Source organism: Tamandua tetradactyla, chromosome 23 (genome assembly GCF_023851605.1).
Source record: "Tamandua tetradactyla isolate mTamTet1 chromosome 23, mTamTet1.pri, whole genome shotgun sequence".
Classification (NCBI taxonomy): Eukaryota; Metazoa; Chordata; class Mammalia; order Pilosa; family Myrmecophagidae; genus Tamandua; species Tamandua tetradactyla.
In genome coordinates, this window is record NC_135349.1 from 56,244,884 (window position 1) to 56,268,411 (window position 23,528).

At 62.5% G+C, this 23,528-nt stretch overlaps 2 protein-coding genes across 2 annotated transcripts in view; one reads left to right on the forward strand and one right to left on the reverse strand.

Annotated features, from left to right (window-relative positions):
- The first annotated feature begins 16,206 nt into the window (after nucleotides 1-16,206).
- Nucleotides 16,207-18,297, forward strand: LOC143666828 (tryptase alpha/beta-1-like). The gene is made up of 6 exons (XM_077140357.1): nucleotides 16,207-16,487; nucleotides 16,647-16,707; nucleotides 16,848-17,019; nucleotides 17,190-17,455; nucleotides 17,595-17,758; nucleotides 17,915-18,297. Exons 1-6 carry the CDS (start codon nucleotides 16,455-16,457, stop codon nucleotides 18,077-18,079), a joined length of 861 nt encoding a protein of 286 aa, XP_076996472.1. The 5' UTR covers nucleotides 16,207-16,454; the 3' UTR covers nucleotides 18,080-18,297.
- A 2,572-nt stretch (nucleotides 18,298-20,869) lies between these two features.
- CACNA1H (calcium voltage-gated channel subunit alpha1 H) overlaps nucleotides 20,870-23,528 on the reverse strand; it is a 46,860-nt gene continuing 44,201 nt past the window's right edge. The window contains 3 exon segments of the mRNA XM_077142276.1: nucleotides 20,870-22,412; nucleotides 22,913-23,061; nucleotides 23,126-23,351. Coding sequence (XP_076998391.1) covers nucleotides 21,477-22,412; nucleotides 22,913-23,061; nucleotides 23,126-23,351 — 1,311 coding nt within the window. The 3' untranslated portion in view covers nucleotides 20,870-21,476.

The window sequence follows — 23,528 nt, forward strand, 5'->3', positions numbered from 1 at the left end:
GGCACGTGCGCGCGTGTGCAGCCCTGTGCGCTCTGCTGTACACATAGCCCCGTCATCCTCTCCCACGGGTGTGCACGGCACCTGCTCGCCACCATGGGGTCCTTGCGGCGCCCCGGCCCCCTCCCCGCCTCCCCACCTGCGCGTCTCCCTCGTTCTGCGTTAAGGGAGCGTTATGTGAACAGTCAGGCAGCACACGCCCTCGGGGCGGCTGTTTCCCACCAGCCTTGCCCCCCGGAGGGCCGGGCAGCCTCGGGGTCCCCTTCTCCGCGGCGTGGCTCAGCAGCGTGGAGGCATGGCTCGTGGAGGGACAGCTGGGCTGCTGGCCCATCCCCGGTGGTCGGCGACCCCAGTGGCACTGGTCGCATGTGCACAGCTATTGGTGCACAGCTGGCTCCCTCCTCCGGGTTAGACGTCCCAGGGCTCCTTCCCCCCCTTTTCCACACGGGGTTCCACTTGGGAACCTACCAAGGCCAGCGAGAGGGGGCGGGGAAGAGGCGAGGCCCCAAGGGAGAGGACAGCAGAGGTTCACGGGCGTGGCAGGTCTCGGGCGCGCGCCAGAGTCCACAGGCAGAGAGGGCAGCCGGGGCCTTCCCTGCTGGGCTGGGGGGTAAGGGGCTGGGCTGGGGCACCCTCCTCCCACGTCCAGGCATGGCGGGCCCGCCCACCGGACCCCAGCCTCAAGGGGGGAGCAGAGGACAGGGGGCCCTGCGCTGCCTCCTTAGTGGAGGGGTGCTGGGACCCCAGGAGAGGCTCATCCCCTGCTGCCCGGGGTGGCCTGGAGTGGGCGGTCCAGGCCTGACTCGGCTACAGCGGTGGGAGGTGGAGGGGTGCAAGCAGGGAGGGCACCCGTGGGCCCGGGCAGGGGCGGAGGCGGCCTGCAGAGCCCCATGCGCCCAGCCACCCCCCCTGCGAGCCTCCCTGCTCCTGGGCACGGCGCCACGTTGGGCCCCTGCCTCCCCCGCCCCCCGCTTCCGGGGCCTCGGCAGGACAGGGAAGGGGCAGGGGGCCAAGGGGAGGGTCTGCCGTGGCCAAAGGCCGGGAGGCTGGGCCCGGGCAGCAGATGACCCACGCTCGGCAGGGAGGCGCCTGGAGCCCCGGACCCTGCAGGTGCTGCTCCAGGTGCGGGGGACTCTGGGCACCCTGGCCGCGCGTCTGCCCTCCTGGGCCCGGTGTGGGGGTCGCCTGAGCCAGCTGTGGGGGCGGGAGGGGCGGGGGGCACCCCGCAGTGAGGGCAGCGAGCTCTTCCCCTCGGGGGTCTCGGGGGGCTGGTGGGGTGCAGCATGGCAGGCCCTGCAGCCCCCGCCCTCCGTCTGTCCCCAGATGAGGCTCGCGCTGGCGTTCCTGGTGCTGCCGCTCCTGGGAGGGGGAGGTGAGTGCGAGGGGCCCGGCTGCCCCCCAGTCCTGCACCCCGGCCGGACGTGGGGGCCGCCCCCCAGCTTCTTACCCAGCCCTGTCCCCAGTGAGACGGGTTGGGGGGCAGGGGCCAAGGGCACACTCCTCGGCCCTCTGGACAGGGCCCTGCACCCCTGGGTGCCGGCGCGGGGGGCCCGGCTCCCCAGTTTTGTACCCCGTGCGCTAACCGGCCTCCCGCACCCACACGGGCTGTCTACACCTGAGTGAGTCGAAGTGAGATAAACCCGATCAGTCTCTCCGTCGCCCCAGCCACCTTTCAAGCCCCGGGTGGCCCGGGGCGACCATGTCGGGCGGCGCAGAGAGGACACGTCTGTTATTCCAGAACATTCCACGGGGCAGCGGCTCTCCAACTGGCAGAGTTGACACGGATGTTAGGGTTTGGGGGTGGGGAGAACGGTCGGGTCTTCGAGGAGGGGGCGCCCGGGCGGGGGACCCTCAGCCACTCCCGCCCGCCTCTCCCCACAGTGGGCAGCGCCATCCCCGAGGCCCGCATTGTTGGGGGGACGGCGGCCTCCCCCCTGCACTGGCCCTGGCAGGTCAGCCTGCGCGAGCGGGGCCAGCACGTGTGCGGGGGCAGCCTCATCAGCCAGCAGTGGGTGCTGACCGCCGCCCACTGCGTCCCCAGGTGAGCTCCGACCGGCGGCCTCAGGCGCCCCTCCCCCAGCGCGCCCCCACCCCACCCGTGCCTGCCTGGCCCGCTTCCCTTCAGAAGACGCAAGCGGCTCTGGCCTCACTGTTCCACCACTCGGGAAAGCAGGTTTTTAAAAGAGCAAAATGTTCTTTGATAATACTTGAAAATTAAAAAATCAAAACCTAATAAGATGCTTCAGTGCAGAATTCAACACAAAGATAGTTCAAATCCAACGGTCGGCACTCTCATAGCAAAACTCCACGCCAGCTTTGATCTTTCTTTTTCTTTTTTTGTCAGCTCTTTTCTTTCACTTTTTAAAAATTTTGATTAGAGACGTTTTGGCTTTACAGAACAAACCTGTATTTCATGCATAAAGTATATTTGCTGCATTTGACAATATTTGCTATAATTTTTTGCTATAATTGACGACAGCACATTTAAAAAATTAGTTCTGTTAATTAACTACAGACCATGGTTTAACTTAGGGTTATCCTGCCCCACTTACCGACGGGGAAACTGAGGCACGGCGAGTTAATTGATTTGTTCAAGGCTGCACCCTAAGCAAGAGGCAGGTGCAGCACACAGTTCCCGGCAGCTTGGCTGCAAACCCTCGACTCTCCCCCGCTGCCCCCATGGGCTTGTCAAGGGACAGGTGGCTGTGCTGGGGACAGTCCCGCTGAGATGGTCATCCCCTGCGGTCACTGTAACGAAAGCAAAGGGCACCTGCCGATAGCATGGAGGCCAGGAAAGCACGGCCCATGGTGCTGCCCCTGAGAGCCGACATCCCCCCCCCCCACCGCCGCCTGTGCCCCAACCGGCTCCCAGCCGGGCCCCCCGCCCCTGTGGCCTGCGGGAGGGGCAGGCACCGCGTCCACTGTGCAGCCCCCGCATACACTGCGCACGGAGCTGGACGTCAGGGTGCTACCACCCGGTTCCCAGGGACAAAGATCCCGTGGCCTGCCCGGCCCTGTGGCCTGCACCCGCCGCTCCTGTGTCGGTCTCTGGGCCGGTCCGAGCCTGCGGGGTGTGCTGGCAGCAGGACCCAGCCCCAGGGTGCACGCCCTCCCCATGAACCGGCCAGGGCGCCCACACCACCAGGCGCCAGCCACGGCCCCCACGGCCCCCCGCTTCCTCCACAGCTCTGTGAGGCCACAAGACCTGCGCGTCCAGCTGGGAGAGTCCACCCTCTACACCGAGCCCTGGGGCGCCATCTCTGCCGCCGTCACGAGCATCGTCCGGCACCCGTCCTTCAATGGGGATGCGCTCCAGGGCGGCGACGTGGCCCTGCTGAAGATGGCGCGCCCCGTGCCCTCCTCCCCCTCCATCAGGCCCATCCCGCTGGCCCCGCCGGGCTCCTACCTCCCCCCGGGCACCCTCTGCTGGGTGGCTGGATGGGGGGACATCAGGGAGAGTGGTGAGGGGCCGGGGGCAGAGCGAAGGCCGAGACTGGGCTGACCCTCTCTCCCCTGCGAGCCCCATCCCCGGGGCCTGGCCTGGCCTGACTGCCTGCCCCCCCGCCCCCCGCAGTGGCCCTGCCGGAGCCGCACAGGCTGCAGGAGGTGAGCGTGCATACCGTGGACCTGAGGCGCTGCCGCAGCCTCTACGCCCCAGAGCCCATCACCGAGGACACGCTGTGCGCTGGCCATGGCCAAAAAGGCTTCTGCGAGGTCAGTCCCCCCAGCTGCACCCTGACCCATACCAGGGCCTGTGAGAGTCACCCTATCCCTCCCCCCGGGCCTCAGTTTCCCCCTGAGCAAAGTGGGGGTGACACAGGAGACGGGAGAATGGACCGTGGCTCTAGCCTGCGCTGCCACCGAGCAGGGCCAAAGGTTTTCTTAGGCCCCTGCACGAATCCAAAGCGACCCTGCGGGCGGGCCGTGCTGGGGCGGGGTGCAGCGTTGCACCGTCCAGCTCTCCGAGGTTTGGGGACTCTGCCTCGGGGCTGCCAAAGCCCAGTGGCCAGACTGGCGCATCAGTGATTGCTGCAAGAACATGCCAGGACTCACCCTGACAAGGCAGAAACAGACTACAGGCTGCAGCTGTCACCGGGCGATGGGAAAGCCTGAAAGCTGCCAGCCTGCAGGGAAGGCCGCAGGAGACTGGACAAGGCACCCAGGCTTGGGAATCACAACAGACAGAAGTGCTCGGATCCCACCTCCATCGTGGACAAGCTGTGTGACCCTCAGTGAATTACTTGACCTCTCTGAGCCTCAGTCTTCAACTGCTGAGGACAGAAAGGCTGAGCCTGCTGTGCGGGGCTGCTGGCGGGGAGAGATCGAGGAGGGACACACAGGGGCTCAAACCTCATCCAGGACCACCCCAGACAGCCAGGGGAGCCCAGAGGCCTTGGCCTGTGCGTCCCATTCCCAACAGCTGCCCCCACCATGCCCGCACTCCCCCATTCCAGCCTCTGCCTGGCAGCCTGCCCCTGCAAGCAGCCCCTTTTTGTTCTTGCTTCCTCCAGGGCGACTCCGGGGGCCCCCTGGTCTGTCAGCTTGGGGACAGGCGCTGGGTGCAGGTGGCCGTGGTGAGCTTCAGTAGGGGCTGCGCGGAGCTGGGCCTCCCGGGCGTGTACGCGAGGGTGTCCGCCTTCCAGCCCTGGATCCAGCGCCACGTGGCCCTGCCCAGGCGCCGCCGCAGGGGCTGACCCTCCGGGCTCGGCCAGGCCCCACCCCCAGGCTGCCCCCCACCCGCCCCCCTCCCCAGGCTCCCCGCCGCTGACCCCAAGGAGGCCCAGTGAGCTCAGGTCCTGGCTTCAGGGGAAGGATTGCTGCAGAAAAGCTGGAAGTTTGACTCGCACATGTTTGAGGGCAAGAGCTGGGGGCTGAGAGCGGAGCACCGGCGGGGGCTGGGGGGCAGTGCTGCAGACTGGGGAGGCGTCCCTGCACCCCCTCTGCAAAGAGTAAACCTTGTCACCTGCTGTCTGGTGGGCTGCACATTGGCACAGCCCCTGGAGGGGCGGCAGGTTTGGGGGGGTGGCGGGTGTGGACGGTGTTGCGGCCTAAGCAGAGAATGACCTTCCCCCAAGCTGGCCCCGCTGCCCAGACGGCAGGCAGCGCGCCCCGTGTTGGAGACAGAAGCAGCCCTTTCCCTTCCGTGCTCTCGCCCTCATGGGTTTTCCGTTTGCTATTCCACGTCCCTGAGGGACCGGGCGGCAGGTCCCCGAGACCCCGGGAAGGCAGAGGTCGCCCAGGCTCCCTGCTCCCTAGTCCCAGGGCCCGCCCTCGGGGGGCACAGCTCATGAGAGCCTGAGGACGGCACCTCAGGGTAGGCCCCGGAGTCACCAGGACCCCTCCCCTGGCCTCGGGCCTCCCCCTCCACCTGACCTGCACGAAGGGCTACCCCCCACCGCCTCCCCACACCCCTCTCCAGCCCCCCAAGTCAGGGCAGCCGTTAAAGCCTCCACTCACCCCACCCGCCCACCCCGGGGCCTAAACCACGAGGTCCCCAGGGGGACACCCCCGGCCCGCCTGCTCGCCCTGCTGGCCATCAGAAAAGACCAGGGGCCCCGACTGGCCTCAGCGCCGGGGTCGTCTTGGGGATGCAGCCCCGGTCCCATGGGCGGTCTCTCCGGCCGCTTGTCGCTGCAGGAGGGAGCTGGGCAGGCAGCCTGGCCCCGTGCCCTGGGCTCTGGGATGGGGGTCAGGGCCCCGAGCTTAGGAGTTCCGGGAATCCAGGACCCGGCACCCGGGCCCGCCCCGCCTCTCCCTTCGGATCCTTTCTCAACCCCAGGGGAGGGAGGGGCACCCCGACACCCCAGCAACCCGATCCAGGCAGAGAAAGCTCCTACCCGGGAACCCGGGCCCGTCTAAGGTCAGCAGGGACTGCTGTGAGCAGCCTTGGGCATGGGGGGTCCCCAACTCCAGCGGCGCAAACTGAACTTTTGGGGGTGAAGCAGGACACACATGACAGCAGGGTCGGCCCCCCCTGTGCCCCTGGAGAAGGGCCTCATGCTGGCATTTGCTGATTGGATAGGGAAACGGGGCAGCCCCGGGCCAAGGCCCCCTCCCCGCCTACCTGCAGCCCTTGGTGCAACGGCTCCTGGAGGGGGTAACCTGAGCCCCGTGGCGGCTGGAGAGCCAGCCCAAAGCGCTGCGCCCCCTCCACCCCGGCGGAGCCCTACAAAGAGACCCCAGGAGCCCCAGGAGGAGCGGGGAGGAAGCCGCACCCCTACCCCTGCCAAGCCTGGGCCCCGTGCCCTGCAGGGTCTCGGCCGGCAGACGACAGCGTTCAGTCCTGGGCTCCAGCTGCTACGTCTGTCCCTGCCCGGGGAGGACACACGTGTCTGGGTACAGGGCCCAGCTGCCCGCAGCCCCAGCCGCCACTTGGGAGGGAACCAGGTGCCAGGCGCTGGGCGCGGGTGGGTGGCTAGGGGCGGGAGGACAGGGGAGGAAAGGGTGCCGGGCTTCAGGAGAGAAATCCCTTCTGGGATTCCTGCTGGACAGGCCCAGGGTTAGAGTGAGCCCAGGAACAGAAACTCTGGAAGTTAGCCAGGAGGGCGCAGGCCCGGGCCACCATCTCCTCCCTGTTCCGGACCCCCAGGCCTGGGCAGATGCCAGATGCAGCCGGCCCGAGACCCACGGTGCCCGCAGGCTGAGCCACGGCCAGTTAGCCCGGGGGGGGGGGCAGGAGGCGTTTCCAAGGTGGGGGCATCGGGACTGACGCCAGTGTGGGATCCAGAAGAGGGGGAGGGGACGGAAGAGGAGGCGGGAGGTGGGGGGAGGAGAGAGGGAAGTTGACAGAGAGGAGGAGGGGAAGGAAACGGGGGAGGGGGGGAGGAGCAGAGGGCCGCGTGCCGCCCTGTCCCCACGGCGAGGGGGTTTTCCCTGCCTTTTTCCCTACCAGACACTACAGCCCAAGATAGTGACCAAGGGCATGTGGTGAGACCCCCGCAAGGTCAGACGGATGCCAGCCATCCTGGCTGCACACATCAAGAAGCAGGGGCAGGGTCACTGCCGCCTCCTCCAGGAAGCCCTCCCTGTTGCTGCAGTGCAGGGTATGTGGGGGTGGGGCTGGGCAGCACTTTCCGGGGCTGGAGTACGACCCTGACAGCGCTCTGGAAGGCCCAGCTGCCACAACTGCCCATGGGCACCAAAATGGAGCTGCCCGGCGTGGCACCTTCCCGCCGCCTCTGCCCACCCACAGCTGACACCAAACTCTCCAGGGTCCGGTAGGGCCCAGACTCGGCTCCCGAACCCTAGCTCCTGCCCTGGCTCCACACCACAGGCCGGGGCTGGAGGGTCCTCTAAGACCCCTCTTAGAGATGAGAAACTGAGGCAGGTGCCCCAGGATGCCAGCTTCCCAGGGCTCAGGGCTGTCTCCATTCCCCATCACACAGAGCTGGGCACTCACGGGTGCCCTGGCCTCTGAGATGGGTAACCACGTGTGTGCCCCTCCGTGATGGGGCCTGCGCTGAGCATGGGGGACCACTGCCCCTGGACCACTGCTCCCCTGGGAGGAGCTCATTGGGGAGGGTTCTGGCCCCATGGGTTCCCGCCTGTCAGTGCCACCCTCGGTCCCCTTGGGACTCGTAGTGGCGCCCCCACCCAGCACAGCTCCTTTGCTCCCAGGAGTCTCTGCCGCCTCGGGGCTCACCCCAACCCCCTCGACAGCAGGGGCCCTGACAGCAGAGTGCCCCAACAGCAACCCCTGCTCCTCAGAGGTTTCCCCACTCCGGGTTCCTGTTGGAGATGCAGGTGACGGACCTGCACACTGCAGGGTCTGGGCGCACCGGGTCCCTGGATGCAGCTGCGCCTGATGCCTCCTTCCAGGAGTCCTTGTTTTGTGCCTGGGCAGAGCAGGGAGGAGCCTGCCCCCCAGCTCTGGAGGGGGTGCTGAGGAGGTTGGAGCTGTATGTGCCCCAGGAAAGGCCATGTGCTTCTAATCCGCTCCTGTGGGAGCAAACCTTCTGTGAGTGGGACATTTTGGTTAGTTATTTCAATTGAGATGTGACCCCACTCGAGGTGTGTCTTAACCCTTTTACTGGATAAAAGGGAAAAAGCGGAGAGATGAAACAGAGGGAAGCAGCAGGCGCTGGGGGGGAAAGGCCAGCAGACGCCACTGTGCCCTGCCTCCACGTGACAGGGGGGCTCGACGCCGGTGGCCGGTCCTCAGAGTCCAGGTCTCACCTGGTGATGCCTTAATCGGGACATTTTCATGGCCTTAGAACTCTACGTTGTAAGTTAATAAACCTACCCTAGACACCAACCGGTTTCCTGCTCGCTGCACTTGGCAGCTTGGCGCCAGGAGGAGACTCTGCACCCGGGGTGGGGGTCTGCACTGTGCCCCGCTGCCCCTGCCCGGCACACAGAGAGGGGCGCACACGTGCCCTGTGGGCCCAGGGCCCAGGGAGGAAAGAAGGTGGGGCTCCCCCCCGCCCCCCTCAGCCCTCCCCATCCTACTTGGAAGGAGGGGCTCCTTGTCGGATGTGGAAACTGCCTCCGAGGGAAGGCATGCGCGTCCACGGTGGGGTGGGGGGACTGGCCCCTCTGCGGCACGGAGCGTCCATCTCTGGGCTTTATCTCTGCTCTCGCTGAGCGGAGCCCTGCCCTGTTTCTCTGAGGGCCATCGGTGGAAGGAGTGGAGGTGACAGCACAAGAGGCCAGCGCCAGCCTCCCCTGAACCCTCCCCCCATCGGCCCCAACCCACCGCGGTCGGGCTGGCCCTGTCCCTGCCTGTCCATCCTCCCGCCTGCTGACACGGCCCTGGACGCGCTGGACACAGGGGCCTCCAGCCCTCCCCTGACCTCCTGGACTCCCTGCCATCCCTCCGTCCCATGTGGGGGCCCCCGGTGCTGCGGGAGGGGAGCCCTGCCCTGCCCTCTGCCTCTCGGGCTGCTCGGCCTGGCCCCGGCCTGCCCTGTCCTGGACGCGCTTCTGCCCAGCCCAGGAGAACATCCTCGGGGCTCCTGCCGCGACACTGTCTCCTGGGCTGTCCCTTTCCACCCACCGGATCACTCTCCGCTGTCCACTGTCCTTCATTCATTCACTCAACAAACCCTCCCCAGCACCTGTTAGTACCTGTCCTGGTTCCACACACCAGGCAGACAGCAGGGCCTTCACCCCCACTGCACCCGGAGCCCGCGGGGCCTACAGGGGGCTGCGGGGGGGGGGGGGGCTGCTGGGCCTGCGGGGTCTGTGGGGCACCTCGCACAGGGGCTTCTCAGACCCTGGGTCCTCAGGAGGGCTCTGATTGGCCATGTCCAGGGACCCGGGCCAATCAGAGGTGTTGAGGATGCACTTGCTCCGATTGGCTCACGCCTACAATCGGGGACTGCCCGACGGATGCCCCGCCCCACCACCTGCCGCTCGCTTGGAGGCGCAGCACCGGGCAGGTGGCCCCACCCGGGTAAGGCCGCTGGCCGCCGAGCCCTGCTCCCAAGACCCTCCCAGGACGTATCTTCTCTATGCACAATACAGCAGTGGAACTCTTAGCAGCCAGTAACAAAACGTTGACCTCTCATGTCTAGTGCTCATTTGAATATGCATGAAGATTGGTGACCACACGCACTCAAAAAGACCCAACCTAATGCACAAGGAAATGCAAAATAAGCTGGGCAGCCATCTCCCAGGTTCAAATTTACAAAGGTTACTGAGACGTAAAGCTCCACCTTCATGGACGGGTATCCCAAGGGGTTGGGAATATGCTGCCTGCAGGTGTGTCCCCACCAGCTGGGGGGGAACCAAAGTACACAGGCACCGGGCCGAGTCATCAAAGGGCACTTCGTAGGTGGAGCAAAGTTAGCACTAGGCTGCAGGCTTCTCTGGACCATCTTAACAACGCTTAGCAGCAAACCTCAGGAGGAGCTGATGATGCCAAGTAACTTTACTGCATGCTGAATGCAGCCCATAACTATTTGAGGAATATAACAAAATCCATGTGGAGTACAAGGTCTGGTGTTGAATACAAAGTTACCAGGTATGCATTTATGTGACACCTGAGACTTAGAGACTGAAGCCATGAAAGTCAGCATTACCCAAATCAGCAACTGTAAAGAAAAAAAAAGCTGAAAAAGTGATCAGACTTCATCTAGAGATATGTATGAAGCTGATCTGGATGGGACTAAGGTAAACCAGAACCCTGGGTAAAGGATGATATGGCCCGTATTTTCAAACTTCAATCTGTGTGAGATCAAAGAGAGAGGGGTTTATTTGGTGCAAAATTTATATTTTCTGTAGCACACTATGTAATAACTTGTATGGTCAGTTTACTTGAGCACCGTAATTACATGGAATTTTGAATATGGTGTGAGATCTTGTTGGTTTGTACAGGTTAGTGTGATGCCCCAATATTTCCCAGAGTAATCTGGGCAGAGAATAAAAAAATGTTTGCAAAGTCTCTTTAGGGGACTGGGGAGAAAGGAGGAAATATTAAACTCCCCCATCTGGGGAATTCCTGATATTCTCACAAGCAGTGGGGACAGCCAACTCAACAGGCTGAGCCCACGAGCTTGGGGTTCACAGCTATGAAACTTACACCTGCAAAGGAGAAACAAAACCCACTGATAATTATGCCTGAGTCACCCCAGACCTCTTTTGTTGCTCAGATGTGGCCTCTCTCTCAGCCCTCTCGGCAGGTGACTTGCTCCCAGGGTGTAAATTTCCCTGGCAACATGGGACAGGACTCCTGGGGATGAGATGGGACCTGGCATCGTGGGAATGAGACAGCCTTCTTGGCCAAAAGGGGAAGAGAAGAACGAGACAAAATAAAGCCTCAGTGGCTGAGAGATTTCAAAAAGTGTTGAGAGGTTATCCTGGAAGTTATTCTTATGCACTCTATAGATATCTCTATTTAGTTTATGGCATATTGAAGTGGCTACAGAGAAGTACCTGAAACTATTGAGCTGTGTTCCAGCAGCCATGATTCTTGAAGATGATTGTATAACTATATAGCTTTTACAGTGTGACTGGGTGATTGTGAAAACCTTGTGTCTGATGCCCCTTTTATCCAGGGTATGGACAGGTGAGTAAAAAAATAAGGGAAATAAATAAATAAAGGCATAAGGGGTAAAACAAAATTAAGTAAATTGAAATACTAATGATCAGCGAGGAGGGGGCAAGAGGTGTGGGATGCCTTGGTTAATTTTTTTCTTTTCATTTCTTTCTTTGGAGTGATGCGAATGTTCTAAAAGTGATCATGGTGAAAAATGCACAACTAGTAATGATATTGCGAGGCTCTGATTGTGTCATATGGTTGGGCTGTGTGTGTGGGTACTTCTCAATAAAAATATTTTAAAAAATTACCAGGCATGAAAGTGAACAGGAGAAAATGACCTCTAACCTGGAAAACAAGATCAATCACTATGAACAGATCCAGAAGTGACAGAGACACTGGAACTAGCAGGTAAGGGTGTTGATGGATGTGCTGGTTTGAAAGGATGTATGTCCCCTAGAAAAGCCATGTTTTAATCAAAACCCCATTTCATAAAGGCAGAATAATCCCTACTCAATACTGTGTGCTTGAAACTGTAATCAGATCATCTCCCTGGATGATGTGATTTAGTCAAGAGTGGTTGTTTAACTGGATTAGGTGACCACCCGTCTCCACCCATTTGGGTGGGTCTGGATTGGTTTACTGGAGTCCTGTAAAAGAGGAAATATTTTGGAGAATGGGAGATTCAGAGAGAGCAGAGCAGAACGACATAGCCACGAGAAGCAGAGTCTACCAGCCAGTGACCTTTGGAAATGAAGAAGGAAAACACCTCCCGGGGAGCTTCATGAAACTGGAAGTCAGGAGAGAAAGCTAGCAGATGACGCCATGTTCGCCCTGTGCCCTTCCAGATGAGGGAGAAACCCTGAACTTCATCGGCCTCTTGAACCTAGGTATCTTTCCCTGGATGCCTTTGATTGGATATTTCTATAGATTTATTTTAATTGAACATTTTCTTGGCCTTAGAACTGTAAACTACCAACCTATTAAATTCCCCCTTTTAAAAGCCATTTCATTTCTGGTATATTGCATTCTGGCAGCTAGCGAACCAGAACAATGCAGTTATCATAAGTATATCCCACATGTTCAAAAAGGTAGAGGAAATGGGAGTACGGAGACAGAAATGGAGGCTATATTAAAAAAAGGCCCAAATGGCAACACAACAAGCAAACTCACCACCCTCCCCCTGTCTATGTGGGACATGACTCCCAGGGGTGTCGACCTTCCTGGCAACGTGGGACAGAAATCCTAGAATGAGCTGAGACTCAGCATCAAGGGATTGAGAGAACCTTCTCGACCAAGAGGGGGAAGAGGGAAATGAGACAAAGTGTCAATGGCTGAGAGATTTCAAACAGAGTCGAGAGGTTATCCTGGAGGTTATTCTTACGCATTAAGTAGATATCACCTTGTTATTCAAGATTGTAATGGAGGGGCTGGAGGGAACTTCCTGAAAATGTAGAGCTGTGTTCCAGTAGCCATGTTTCTTGATGATGATTGTATAATGATACAGCTGTCACAGTGTGACTGTGTGATTGTGAAACCTTGTGTCTGATGCTCCTTTTATCTATGGTATGGACAGATGAGTAAAAACTATGGATAAAAAAATAAGCAAATAGGGCGGGCCGCGGTGGCTCAGCGGGCAAAGTGCTTGCCTGCTATGCCGGAGGACCTCGGTTCGATTCCCGGCCCCAGCCCATGTAACAAAAAACGGAAAAACAAAATACAATAAAACAAGAAAATGTTTAAAGATGTTTCCCTTTCTTCCTTCCTTCCTTCCTTCTATCCTTCCTTCCTTCTCTCTGTCTTTCCTTTAAAAAAAAAAAAAAAAAATAAGCAAATAATAGGGGGAACAAAGGTTAAAATAAATTTAGATTGAAATGCTAGTGATCAATGAAAGGGAGGGGTAAGGGGTATGATATGTTTGAATTTTTTTCTGTTGTCTTTTTATTCCTTTTTCTGGATTAATGCAAATGTTCTAAGAAATGATCACGATGAAGAATCTGCAGCTATGTGATGATATTGTGAATTACTGATTATATATGTAGAACGGAATGATCATATGTTAAAAAATTTTGTAAAATTAAAAAAATAAAAAATAAATAAAGGTGAAACTAACAACTTTTTCAGTCACACACTGTAAGAATTTATTGCTGACAGACCTGCATGACAAGAAATGGGAGGGAAACGTCTGCTGGCAGAAGGCAGATGAAAATCTAGATCTGTACCGAGGAAAGATCAGTTCCGGAAATGAAACTAACTGAAAATATGAAAGATATTTTTTTCTCATGAAAGATTTATTAAAAGATTCTTGATAATCTATTGTGTGGTTTATAGCACATGTAGAAATAAAACTTGTGACAACCACGTGAAGGCGGTGAGGGGAAAATTGAAAGCATACTGTTGTAAGATTCTTACCCATAACGTGAAGCTTGGATAATATTTTTTTCATGACTTAGTAGACCATTTTCGGAAAGCTTCAGGTTTACAGAAAACTGACCGGATGGCACAGAGGCCCCACTTACCCCCTCTTCTTTCCATGCATCCTCCCCCCGCTCACAGTTCTCCCTCGTATTTCCATCTTGAATGAGCGGGGTGCATTTGTTTCAATGATGAGCCGATATGGGTCACCGTCATAAACTAAAATGTGAGGTCTGCGTCGGGGCTCACTTGTCATGTGGTGCAGCTCTGTGGCTCTGACAGATGCATCACGTCGCGTGTCACCACAGTGCTCTCACACGGGACAGAGTCACGCCTCCTCATTCCACAGATTCAACACAGTCTTAGTAAAACCCCAGAAGGATTTTTATAAATAGAAATTGAGAAGCGGATTCTAAAATTCATAAGGAGAAGCAAAGAAACTAGAACAGGCAAAGTAATTTTGAAAACGAAGAACCAGGTTGAAGGACAGAGGCTACCTGATGTCAACCTGCAGGGATCTAGAAGGAGCGAAGGGAAGCCGCATCCATCGGTGGAACGGAAGAGAGAGAGGAAACGGAACCATGCACCAAGGCCGGAGTTTTCCAAAGGTGGCCAGACAATCCGTGGTGACAGTCTGCTCAGCTGGTGGTCCCTGAGGGCAGGGCTGGCCAAAAGATAAAACAAAAATGCAAAATCCCAACCCAGACCTTGCATTACCTAGAAAAGTTTACTTAAAACCAGCAAAACCTACAACTTCTAGAAGATGTCATGGAAGAAAATCGGTACAACTTTGGGTAAGTCAAAGATTTCTTGGCTAGGACACATAAAGTACAAACCATAAAGCAAAACTTGGTGAAATGTGTTGCTTCATCAAAGCTTAAAATTCCTGATCTTAAAAAAAAGAAAAATGCAGTTAAGTAAAAGGAAACACAAAGCACAGATAGGGAGAGAATGCATACAGAGCGTGTGTCTTATAAAAGATTAAAAACCGGTAGACAAAACATTTTAAAAGCTCTCAGAAGTTATTGATAAATCAAACTACTGAAGTAAAAAACAAAGAAAAAAAATGGAATAAATGCACAACCGAGGAGGTGAAACCCAGGGCTGGTAAGTGTGAGAGAAGATGCTCTGCGTTGCTGGTTAGCAGGGAAATGCAGATTCAGATGCCAGGAGAGCCCACGACACACCCAGCAGCATGGCTGTGGCTCATGAAGGTACAAACCAAAAGAACCCGGCAAGACGCTACCACCCTGGAAGGGCCCGTCCGCTGTCAGGGGAGGGAGGTGACCCTGCACGGGGCGCGGGGGGGACGGGCAGTGACACCCCCGGGAAACAGCCTTGCTTAGAGGACTGGCCAGGGGGGCTGGCAGGGCACCAGCTCTGAGGGCTGGGGAACAAGACAGCCCGTCTCTGCGATTGTCCCCCCCAAATTGTTTTAAGGAAAAAGTAGTAGAAGACTGACAATACCAAGTGTCGGGGAAACAGGAGCAGAGGGGCGTGTGCACCGGCCTCAGCACCCAGATGCCCTCGCGGTCCCAGGCCTTGCCCAGGGAGGGGGAGCGCCGTACCCAAGCCACCCCCCCCCACCGCACACTCAAGTCTGGGGTGCCCTTCCTGCCCCAGCCCCACCCTGCAGGTCAGGGGGGCCTCAGAGACCCACCAGTTCAACCGCTCTCTTGGTGGTGGGGAAACTGAGGTGCAGAGAGCAGAGATCCAGTCATATCCAGGGTGCCGGGGTCGGACTCTGTGCGCGAGGGATGGGGTGGGCTGGCTGAGGCCCTGTGGGTGGGGCCTGTGCCAAGCAGGTGATGGCAGGACCCCACCTGGAGGGGAGCAGGGGAAAGGGGTGTCACCTGCCCTGTCATCCAGCTGCCGGGCACCCTCCCCCAGGGCCCGGGATGCCTGATATGGCCTAGCTGGGTGAGGGGGGTGCGGGCGGGGTCTGAACAGAACTCCAGGGCCCAGGAGACACTGTCCCAGCTGGAGCCCCAAGGATGTTCTCCTGGGCTGGGCAGAGGCGCGTCCAGGACAGGGCAGGCCGGGGCCAGGCCGAGCAGCCCGAGAGGCAGAGGGCAGGGCAGGGCTCCCCTCCCGCAGCACCGGGGGCCCCCACATGGGACGGAGGGATGGCAGGGAGTCCAGGAGGTCAGAGGAGGGCTGGAGGCCCCTGTGTCCAGCGTGTCCAGGGCCGTGTCAGCAGGCAGGAGGATGGACAGGCAGGGACAGGGCCAGCCCGACCGCGGTGGGTTGGGGCCGATGGGGGGAGGGTTCAGGGGAGGCTGGCGCTGGCCTCTTGTGCCGTCACCTCCACCGATGGCCCTCAGAGAAACGGGGCAGGGCTCCGCTCAGCGAGAGCAGAGATAAAGCCCAGAGATGGACGCTCCGTGCCCCAGAGGGGCCAGTCCCCCCACCCCACCGTGGATGCGCATGCCTTCCCTCGGAGGCAGTTTCCACATCCGACAAGGAGCCCCTCCTTCCAAGTAGGATGGGGAGGGCTGAGGGGGGCAGCGAGTGAGCCCCAGCCTCCTCAGAGGTGGAGCATCCCAACAGCACCACCTGCTCCTCGGAGGGTTCCCCGCCTCAGGTTCCTGTTGGGGACACAGGTGACGGACCTGCACACTGCAGGGTCTGGGATCACCTGGCCCCTGGATGCAGCTATGCCTGATGCCTCCTTCCAGGAGTCCTTGTTTTGTGGTTGGGCAGAGCAGGGAGGAGCCTGGCTCTGGAAAGCGGTGCAAAGGGGCTGCATCTTAGTGCCCAGGAGTGGCCAGCTGCTGAAGGAGTGTCACCCTAATGTCCAGTTCCCAGTCGACAGGGCCCACCTGAGTCACATTACACAGGTGCCAAGCCCCGCCCCCACACCTCAGCCCAGGAGCCATGAGGAGGGAGTGTTGCACCTCACTTCTGTGTGCCCAGTGGACTGCGAGCAGTGAGAAGGTGTGTGGTGGGAGGGTCCTTGTCACATGGGGGCCCCTGTGTCTGAATCACCCACTTCCTCCGCCTCTGGATTGGCCCCTCCTCCAGCCACACCCTGACTTGGAAGGATAAATGAGGAGTGGACAGCATGCTGGGCAGAGAGCTGTGGAGCCCAGACAGGGTAAGGGTCCCCACTGCAGAGGCCTCCACTTCTGGTGTGGCAGGGGGCAGAGGAGCTGGGCCTCAGACCCAAAGCCGTGACCCAGACCCCCAGGCTGGTGGAACCCCTGACCCCATGGCCCCAGGCCCACTCTGAGCCCACCCCTCTCACTCCTTCCAGATGCAGACCCTGCTTCTGCTGGCACTGCCACTCTTGGTCAGCTGGACCCCTGCGGCCCCTGGTGAGTGTGCACCGTCCTCGCCTCCGCCAGCCCAGCGGGCCTGGGCCCAGGGGAGTTCCTGCCACGGGGGGGCTGGTGCAGGGGCGAAACCGAGCCTGGGGCCAGCTCTGTCCTGCTCCCTGACGCCCCTCCCCGCCCAGCCCCCGGCCAGGCCGTGGGGCGTGCAGGCATCGTGGGGGGGCAGGAGGCCCCCAGTAGCAGGTGGCCATGGCAGGTGAGCCTGCGTCTGTACGCCAGTTACTGGATACACTTCTGTGGGGGCTCCCTCATCCACCCCCAGTGGGTGCTGACCGCTGCGCATTGCGTCGGACCGTGAGTCACCCGAGGGCTGGGGAGCAGGGTGGGCCCGCGGGGTCTAAGGGCCCGGGAAGGGGGGTAGGGGAGCTAGGGGAGGGGTTCACCAGAGCCTGGGGGCGGGCCAGAGGACTGGCGGGGGGAGGGCCAGCGAGGGGGCCCAGCCCCGACCCCAGGCCTCTCCCCAGGAACATCATGAACCCCGCGATCCTCCGGGTGCAGCTGCGCGAGCAGCACCTCTACTACCGCGATCGGCTGCTGCCCGTCAGCCGCGTCGTGCCTCACCCCAGCTACTACTCGGTCCAAGAGGGCGCCGACATCGCGCTGCTCGAGCTGCAGGAGCCCGTGAACATCTCCAGCAGGGTCCAGCTGGTCAGCCTGCCCCCCGCCTCGGAGTCCTTCCCCACGGGGACGCCGTGCTGGGTGACCGGCTGGGGCAACGTGGGCAACGACGGTGAGGCGGGGGGGGGGGGGGGGGGGGGGGGCCGCGGGGCTGGGGGGGGGGCGGGGGCGGGGCCAGGGGCCGACCGGGGGCGGGGCTTCAGCGCTCCCAGGCCTCCCGCGCAGCCCCACGCTCCTCCTGGTCCCCGCAGAATCCCTGCCCCCGCCCTACCCGCTGCGGCAGGTGAAGGTGCCCATCGTGGACAACGGCGACTGTGACGCCAAATACCACATGGGTATCTCCACGGGCGACAACGTCCACATCGTCCGTGAGGACACGCTGTGCGCCGGCAGCAGAGGCCGGGACTCCTGCCAGGTGTGCGCCCCCCGCCGCCCCGCCCCACACTGCCCCGCCCCTGCCGCCCCCACATCACCCCGCCGGTACCCTGCCCCGCCCTGCCCACACTACCTCCGCTGTCCCCTGCTGCCCCCTGCCCTGCCTGCCTAGCCTGTGCTGACCCTCCCTCTTCAGGGCGACTCCGGGGGACCCCTGGTCTGTAAGGTGAACGGCACCTGGCTGCAGGCAGGCGTGGTCAGCTGGGGCGAGGGCTGTGCCCAGGCCAACCGACCTGGCATCTACACCCGCGTCACCTACTACCTGGACTGGATCCACCGCTATGTCCCCGAGGGACCTTGAGGGCCCTCCACCTGGGTGCCCAACCCCCGCTGCTGCCTCGCAGACCTGCCCACTCCCCACCACCTTTTCCAGCCCGGCCAGACCCCTGCCCTGCCCTGAGCCCCACCGCCCAGGCCCAGTCCCCAGCTACCCCCTCCACACTCTCCCCTAACCGGGTGGGCAGCACAACTCCCCCAACCACCTCCCCACCCCCGCTCTGTCTCATTAAAGTGCATGGAAAGCAGGTGTAGCTGTCCCTCTGCTTTTTGGGGGTCACTGATGAGAAAGGGTCCTGGGTCTGACAGCTGCAGCTGTGGAAAATGCCCACTAGCATGCAGCCAGGTGGGGTCCCTGGGCACCGAAGCCTGCCCGTGCTGTGGGGTGGGGGAGCCCTCAGCAGTCCTGCAGCATGCAGGTGGCTTCCTCTTCCTTTTCGGGGAATAGGACACAGCGAGCAGCACGTTCAGCTACAAAGCTTAGGATAAAGGGGCACCCAGGTGCCCGGCTACCGGGCAAGACATGCACCATCAGCCCCCCTCCCCCATGTCCGCCTGACAACCCCTCACCACCGGTTACTCCATGGGGAACTGAAACCTGGAATCCACCCCTGGCCTGCCCCTGCGGGACTCAGGAGCACTGCTGGCCCCACAGGACACTGTGGCGTCCCCAGCCCAGAAGGCGGGACCGTCGTCTCTTCCCCCAAGACACTGCCCAAGGCCGTGGGCCCTGAGGGGAATAACTGCTGCCAGCGCCCAGGCTTAGGTCCCACTGCCCAGAGCTTCTGTGCCTTAGGCCAGAGGGAGGGGCTGGGGTCCTACTGGTAGTGAGTCAGCTGCTCTTGGCTCGCCCATTCCCCCAGGCCTCCCATCTCCCACCACCAGCCCCCTGATCTCACCCTGCTGCCGGGTCCACCTGGGGAGCTGAGGGTCACGCTGGCCCCCGTCTCTCCACTGCAAGTGCACTGCACTGTGCTCCAGCCCCTGGACCAGTGGGCCTCTCCAGCCCGGCCTGCCCGCCTGCCTCCCTGAGGCCTCGGCCCTGGAGGCAGAGCTGGGGGTCACGCTGGGGCTACCCGGGAGCGAGGCGAGGGCCAGCCCCATTTCAAAGTCTGTTGTTGTGAACTCACCCCGAGGGGCAGCCCCCAGGGGACCTGATGGGCTGGGCTTGGGGCTCAGACCACCCTGCAGCCTGTCTCCCCGTCCCTCTCCCCAGGGCTGCCAACGCCAACCCCTGCGAGAGGTGAGGTCTCCACCCTGGGCCCTGAGTCCTGCAGCTGGGAGTAGCCCAGCACTGCCACCTGGACATGTTCAGGGTCCCCAGGATGCCTGCCAGGTGAGCCGGGCTGGGCGTGGCAGATGACAGGGAGCCTGCAGCCCGACTTCGTGGCTGCCTGGCCCTTTCCCTCCCGGCTGCCTCGCAAGAGCCGGACCTCTGGGCTGCCAGGTGGGCGGTACCTGGCTCCAGGTGGGTATGGCAAGGTGGGCCAGGGCTGCCGCTGCCAGTACCAGCCTGGGGTCAACACGCGAGGCCCTGCCCACGTGGACTGGATCCACCACCCCGCCTGGCTGGCTTCTTCCTACCCAGATTCCGCCTTCTCCTGTGTCCTCCTGAGAGGCTGATCTTGACCCCCAATCCTTGTGACCCCTCCCTGCCTCCTCCTGGCAGGCCTGGAGACCAGGACCAAGAGGGCTGCAGCTTCTCCCTGTGGCGAGCTGAGGCTGAGGCTGCGATGACCTGCCCAAGGCCCCACGCAGGGGGTCTGCAGACTCAGTGCCCCTGGGCGGGCTTTGGCCTGGCCCATCCCTTGGGCCTCCCCTGCCAGGAGGGTTCCGGGACTTGCCCACTCCAGAACCCTGCAGTTCTCCTGGTGTCCACCAGAGGGAGGCCGGGGCCACGCAGAGCAGAGGCCTCAAGGTCGGCTGACACCCCCCCTCCGCAGCCTCCCACCTCCTGGACACCCAGCAGAATACTATGCCCCCCCCCCCACGTCCGCATGGGAATCTATCCGGGAGCCCCTCCAGCTGGGTTCAGGGCTGTGCCCCAACCCCAAGCCCCAGTGTGTGAGACGTGGGGATTCTAGGACCCTGGAGAAATCGGAAGACCTCCCCGCCGGCCCTCAGACCCCTGGCCTGGGAGGTCTCCCTGGTCTCAGGGAGTCCTGGGGGCAGATGGAACCCCCAGCGGAAGAGTGCCAATGCCGGCTGCCAGCTGCACCCCTCCCTCTCACCTGCACCTGGCTGCACACATCTTTACCTGCAAGGGATGCGTGCATCCTGCCTGGGACCCCAGGGGAGCCTGGCCCGAGCCCCCAGGTCTCTGGGAAGCTTCCAGTCCTGCCAGTGGGGCGGTGCTCTCCCCAGGGGACCCTGTCTGCCCTCTGCGCTTCCCCAGCCCACAGCTCTACCAGAACAAAGTCACACCCTAATCGTGAACCCCCTCCCTGGCCGTGCGGCAGGTCTGGGATGGAGCCCCTGGTGCCCGTGGGGGCCTGATGTCTGCTCCTGCGCCAGCCTGTGCCTCCGCCCTCCCCAGGAGCCGACAGACCCGCCTTGGCCTCTGCCAGGCAGGGTCGTACTGTCCCTGGCCTGTCCCCTCCTTAGTCCCCCTGTTCAGCCAACCCAAATGAGGCACTGGGAGGGGGGTGAGGGGAGGGCGGCGTGCTCTGCACTTCCCCCTGCAAATGGCACCAGCCATTCAGCGCCCGCAGCTCAGCGGGAGACAGGAAACCCGAGTCCCCACGCTCCGGAAGGCAGGGGGAGGGGCGGCCCTGCGCCCGCGCGCCGCTCAGCCCGCAGGAAGGACACGCGCCTCCTAAATAAGTTAACGTTTATTCCGCTCGGCAACCCTTCCCCTGGACTCGAGAAGCCGAGTTTTCCGCGTCAGATTATTGCGACTTTAACCTGAATTTATAAAAAGATGGGAAGGAAACAAAGGGGCAGCGGCGGGAAGGCCGACCGGGACCCCCGCGCGGGGCCGCGGCGTATTGCACTGGCTACAACTCAGTAGTGAGGCGCGCACCCGCGTGGGCGGCTTCAGGCCGGGGACCCGGGAGCGACAACGGCGGTGGGCGGGGGTCCCACGGCGCGACGGGGTGGCGGCAACACCCCTGTGAGACCCCGCGGGCTGCTGCTCGGCCGGTCCCGGACATGAGCCCTTCGTCTGCGGCTGCTCCGACCTGCGCGCCCCCGCGCTTTGCCTCGGACTCGGGCAAAAGTCGGGCCCCCCACAGCTGAGTCGGTGGCCGGGGCCTGGCGGCTCCTTCCTGTCTCGCTCCGCAGGGAAGAAGCGCGTGTCCCCGCCGCCCGCTGGCCGGTCCTCCCGGGCGTCCTGCCCACGCGAGGCCCCACCCGAGGGCTCGCCGCCTCCACGGGCGTGCCGGGACCCAGCACCAAAGCCTTTGCCTCCAGGGACCCCGTAGCTACACGGGCTCGTCTATGCCGTCAGCTGGGGCAGGGGTGGCTGGGGGGGACCCTGCTTTCCTCACGGAGCTCTGGGGGGCCAGGAGGAGCAGCCCCCCCTCCTTCTCTGGCGAGTCCCCCGGGGGCCCAGGCGGCCCCGTGCTGGCGGGCTCCGGCGGCGCCGCGGCCCCTGAAACGGAAGCTCTGGGTTCTGGGGCCGCAATCTGGCCGCCGTCCGAGAAGGGGTCCGCGCCGGGGCCCCCCACGTCCAGCGGCTCGAAGGCAAAGTCCGGGACGCCGAGAAGCTCCGACCGGCAGGCGCCCCGCCGCTCTCCCTTGGCCGCGGGCTCTGCCCCGGCGCCCGGGCCTTCGGGGGGCTCCAGCGAGTCCCTGTGCGGGGCGGCCTCGCAGGACGGGGTGCGGCGCCGCAGGGTGGTGCTGCCGCCCTCCGCGGCGGGGGGCCTGGCGGCGCCCTCGTCATCCGCGGGGGGCTCGATGGAGATGCAGGGGGGGCTCATCTTCTTCTTGCGCCGCGCCCCCAGGCCCCGGACCCTCGCCTCCCCCGCCTCATCGCTCGGCTCCCCGGACACCCGTGCCGGCGCGTCCAGGCAGCCCGGGGCGTCGGCGAGGCACAGCCTGTGCGGGGGCCACGGCCCGGGGGCGGAGGGGCCGGCGGCGGGGGCGCGCGGCGCGGGCGGCCAGTGCGGGGCGCGGCTGGTGATGTGGCGGACCTCCTCGTCCGCAGCGTCTGCCGTCTCCGCCTCGGCGGGCTCCGGGGCCGGCGGTCGACCCGGGCCGCAGCGCTGTCCCAACGCGTGCTTGCGGGTGCGCGCGCTGCCGGACCGTGGGGAGCGGGGCGGGGAGGCCCCCAGGGACGCCGGCCGGGCCGGGGCCTTCTCCACGGGCTCCCCGCAGCCGTCCACCTGTCCGTCCAGGGAGTTGGTGTGCACGGCCTCCTGCGGGGGGTTGCCGGGGTCAAGGGTCGGAGGGGAGCCCCCACGGGCCAGGGAAGGGACTGCAGCCACCCATGTGGACGTCACTGTCCGGCCCACAGGCCCTCCACCTGTGCCCCAGGGGTAGTGGGGAAATACCACACGCTGAGGACCACCAGGTGGGACCTACAGTGGGGGACAGACCGAGCTGCTGTGGGCAGGGCCTGGGAAGTGGGTAGAGGATCTGACTCCCTCCAGCTTGCCTCCCTCCTCCCCCAGGATGAGAGTCTCCCAACAGTACCCAGGGGTGACCAGTGGGGTTCTCAGCTAGGTGGGACCCTGGGCAGTGGGCACTGGGGGGGGGGGGGGCTGGACGTGGATCCCGCTGAGCGCTGCCCTCACAGGCAAGCAGGCACCCGCTGTGCCCGAGACACCCCCAGCTGCAGCAGCAGAGCCCCCTCCTCCCCTGGAGCCCCAGGCCCCCCCAGTCCCAGCCACGATGGGGTGCCTGGAGCCTCTCCTACCTGTCTGCAGAGCGGTCGGCCCAGGCCGGGGGAGCAGGATGGACCCCGAGGGAACGGGGCCTGCAGGGGGTCACTGCCCCTGGCTGGAGAGGACGCCAGTGGGAGGCGGAGGGAGGCGTGAGCCTCGGTGAGCCGTGAGCGGCTGGGGCCTGAGGCAGGAGAAGTGCGCCTGAGCCCCGGCCCTGCCCCCCCCCACCGCTCCCCCACCCCAACCAGCTATACCTGAGGGAGCTGCACCTGCGAGGGTCTCGGCCTCCACCTCCTGCAGTGGGTGCGCCTGGGGGGCCACAGCGGGCGCCACGGGCCGGAACATGTAGCCATCGTTGGGCAGTGACAGCATCCTAGACACAGGCACCCTGCGTGGCGGGGGCGGAGTGGGCGCCTCGGGACTCTCCTGTGGGAGACAGACGTGCTAGACCCCCGCCCTCCTCAGAGCCCCCTCGAGGGGGCGCTGTGTGTGACAAAGGACTCGCCTGGCCCCTGCCCTGCGCCCCTGGGGGCCTCTCCACGTCCTGGGTGTTTGCCCCGCAGAAGCACTTGTCAGCCCGGGGCCCAAGCTGCACCCCATAAAGCATGCTAATGAGATGACTGCAGGTCTCCCAGGTGGTCTGAGGGG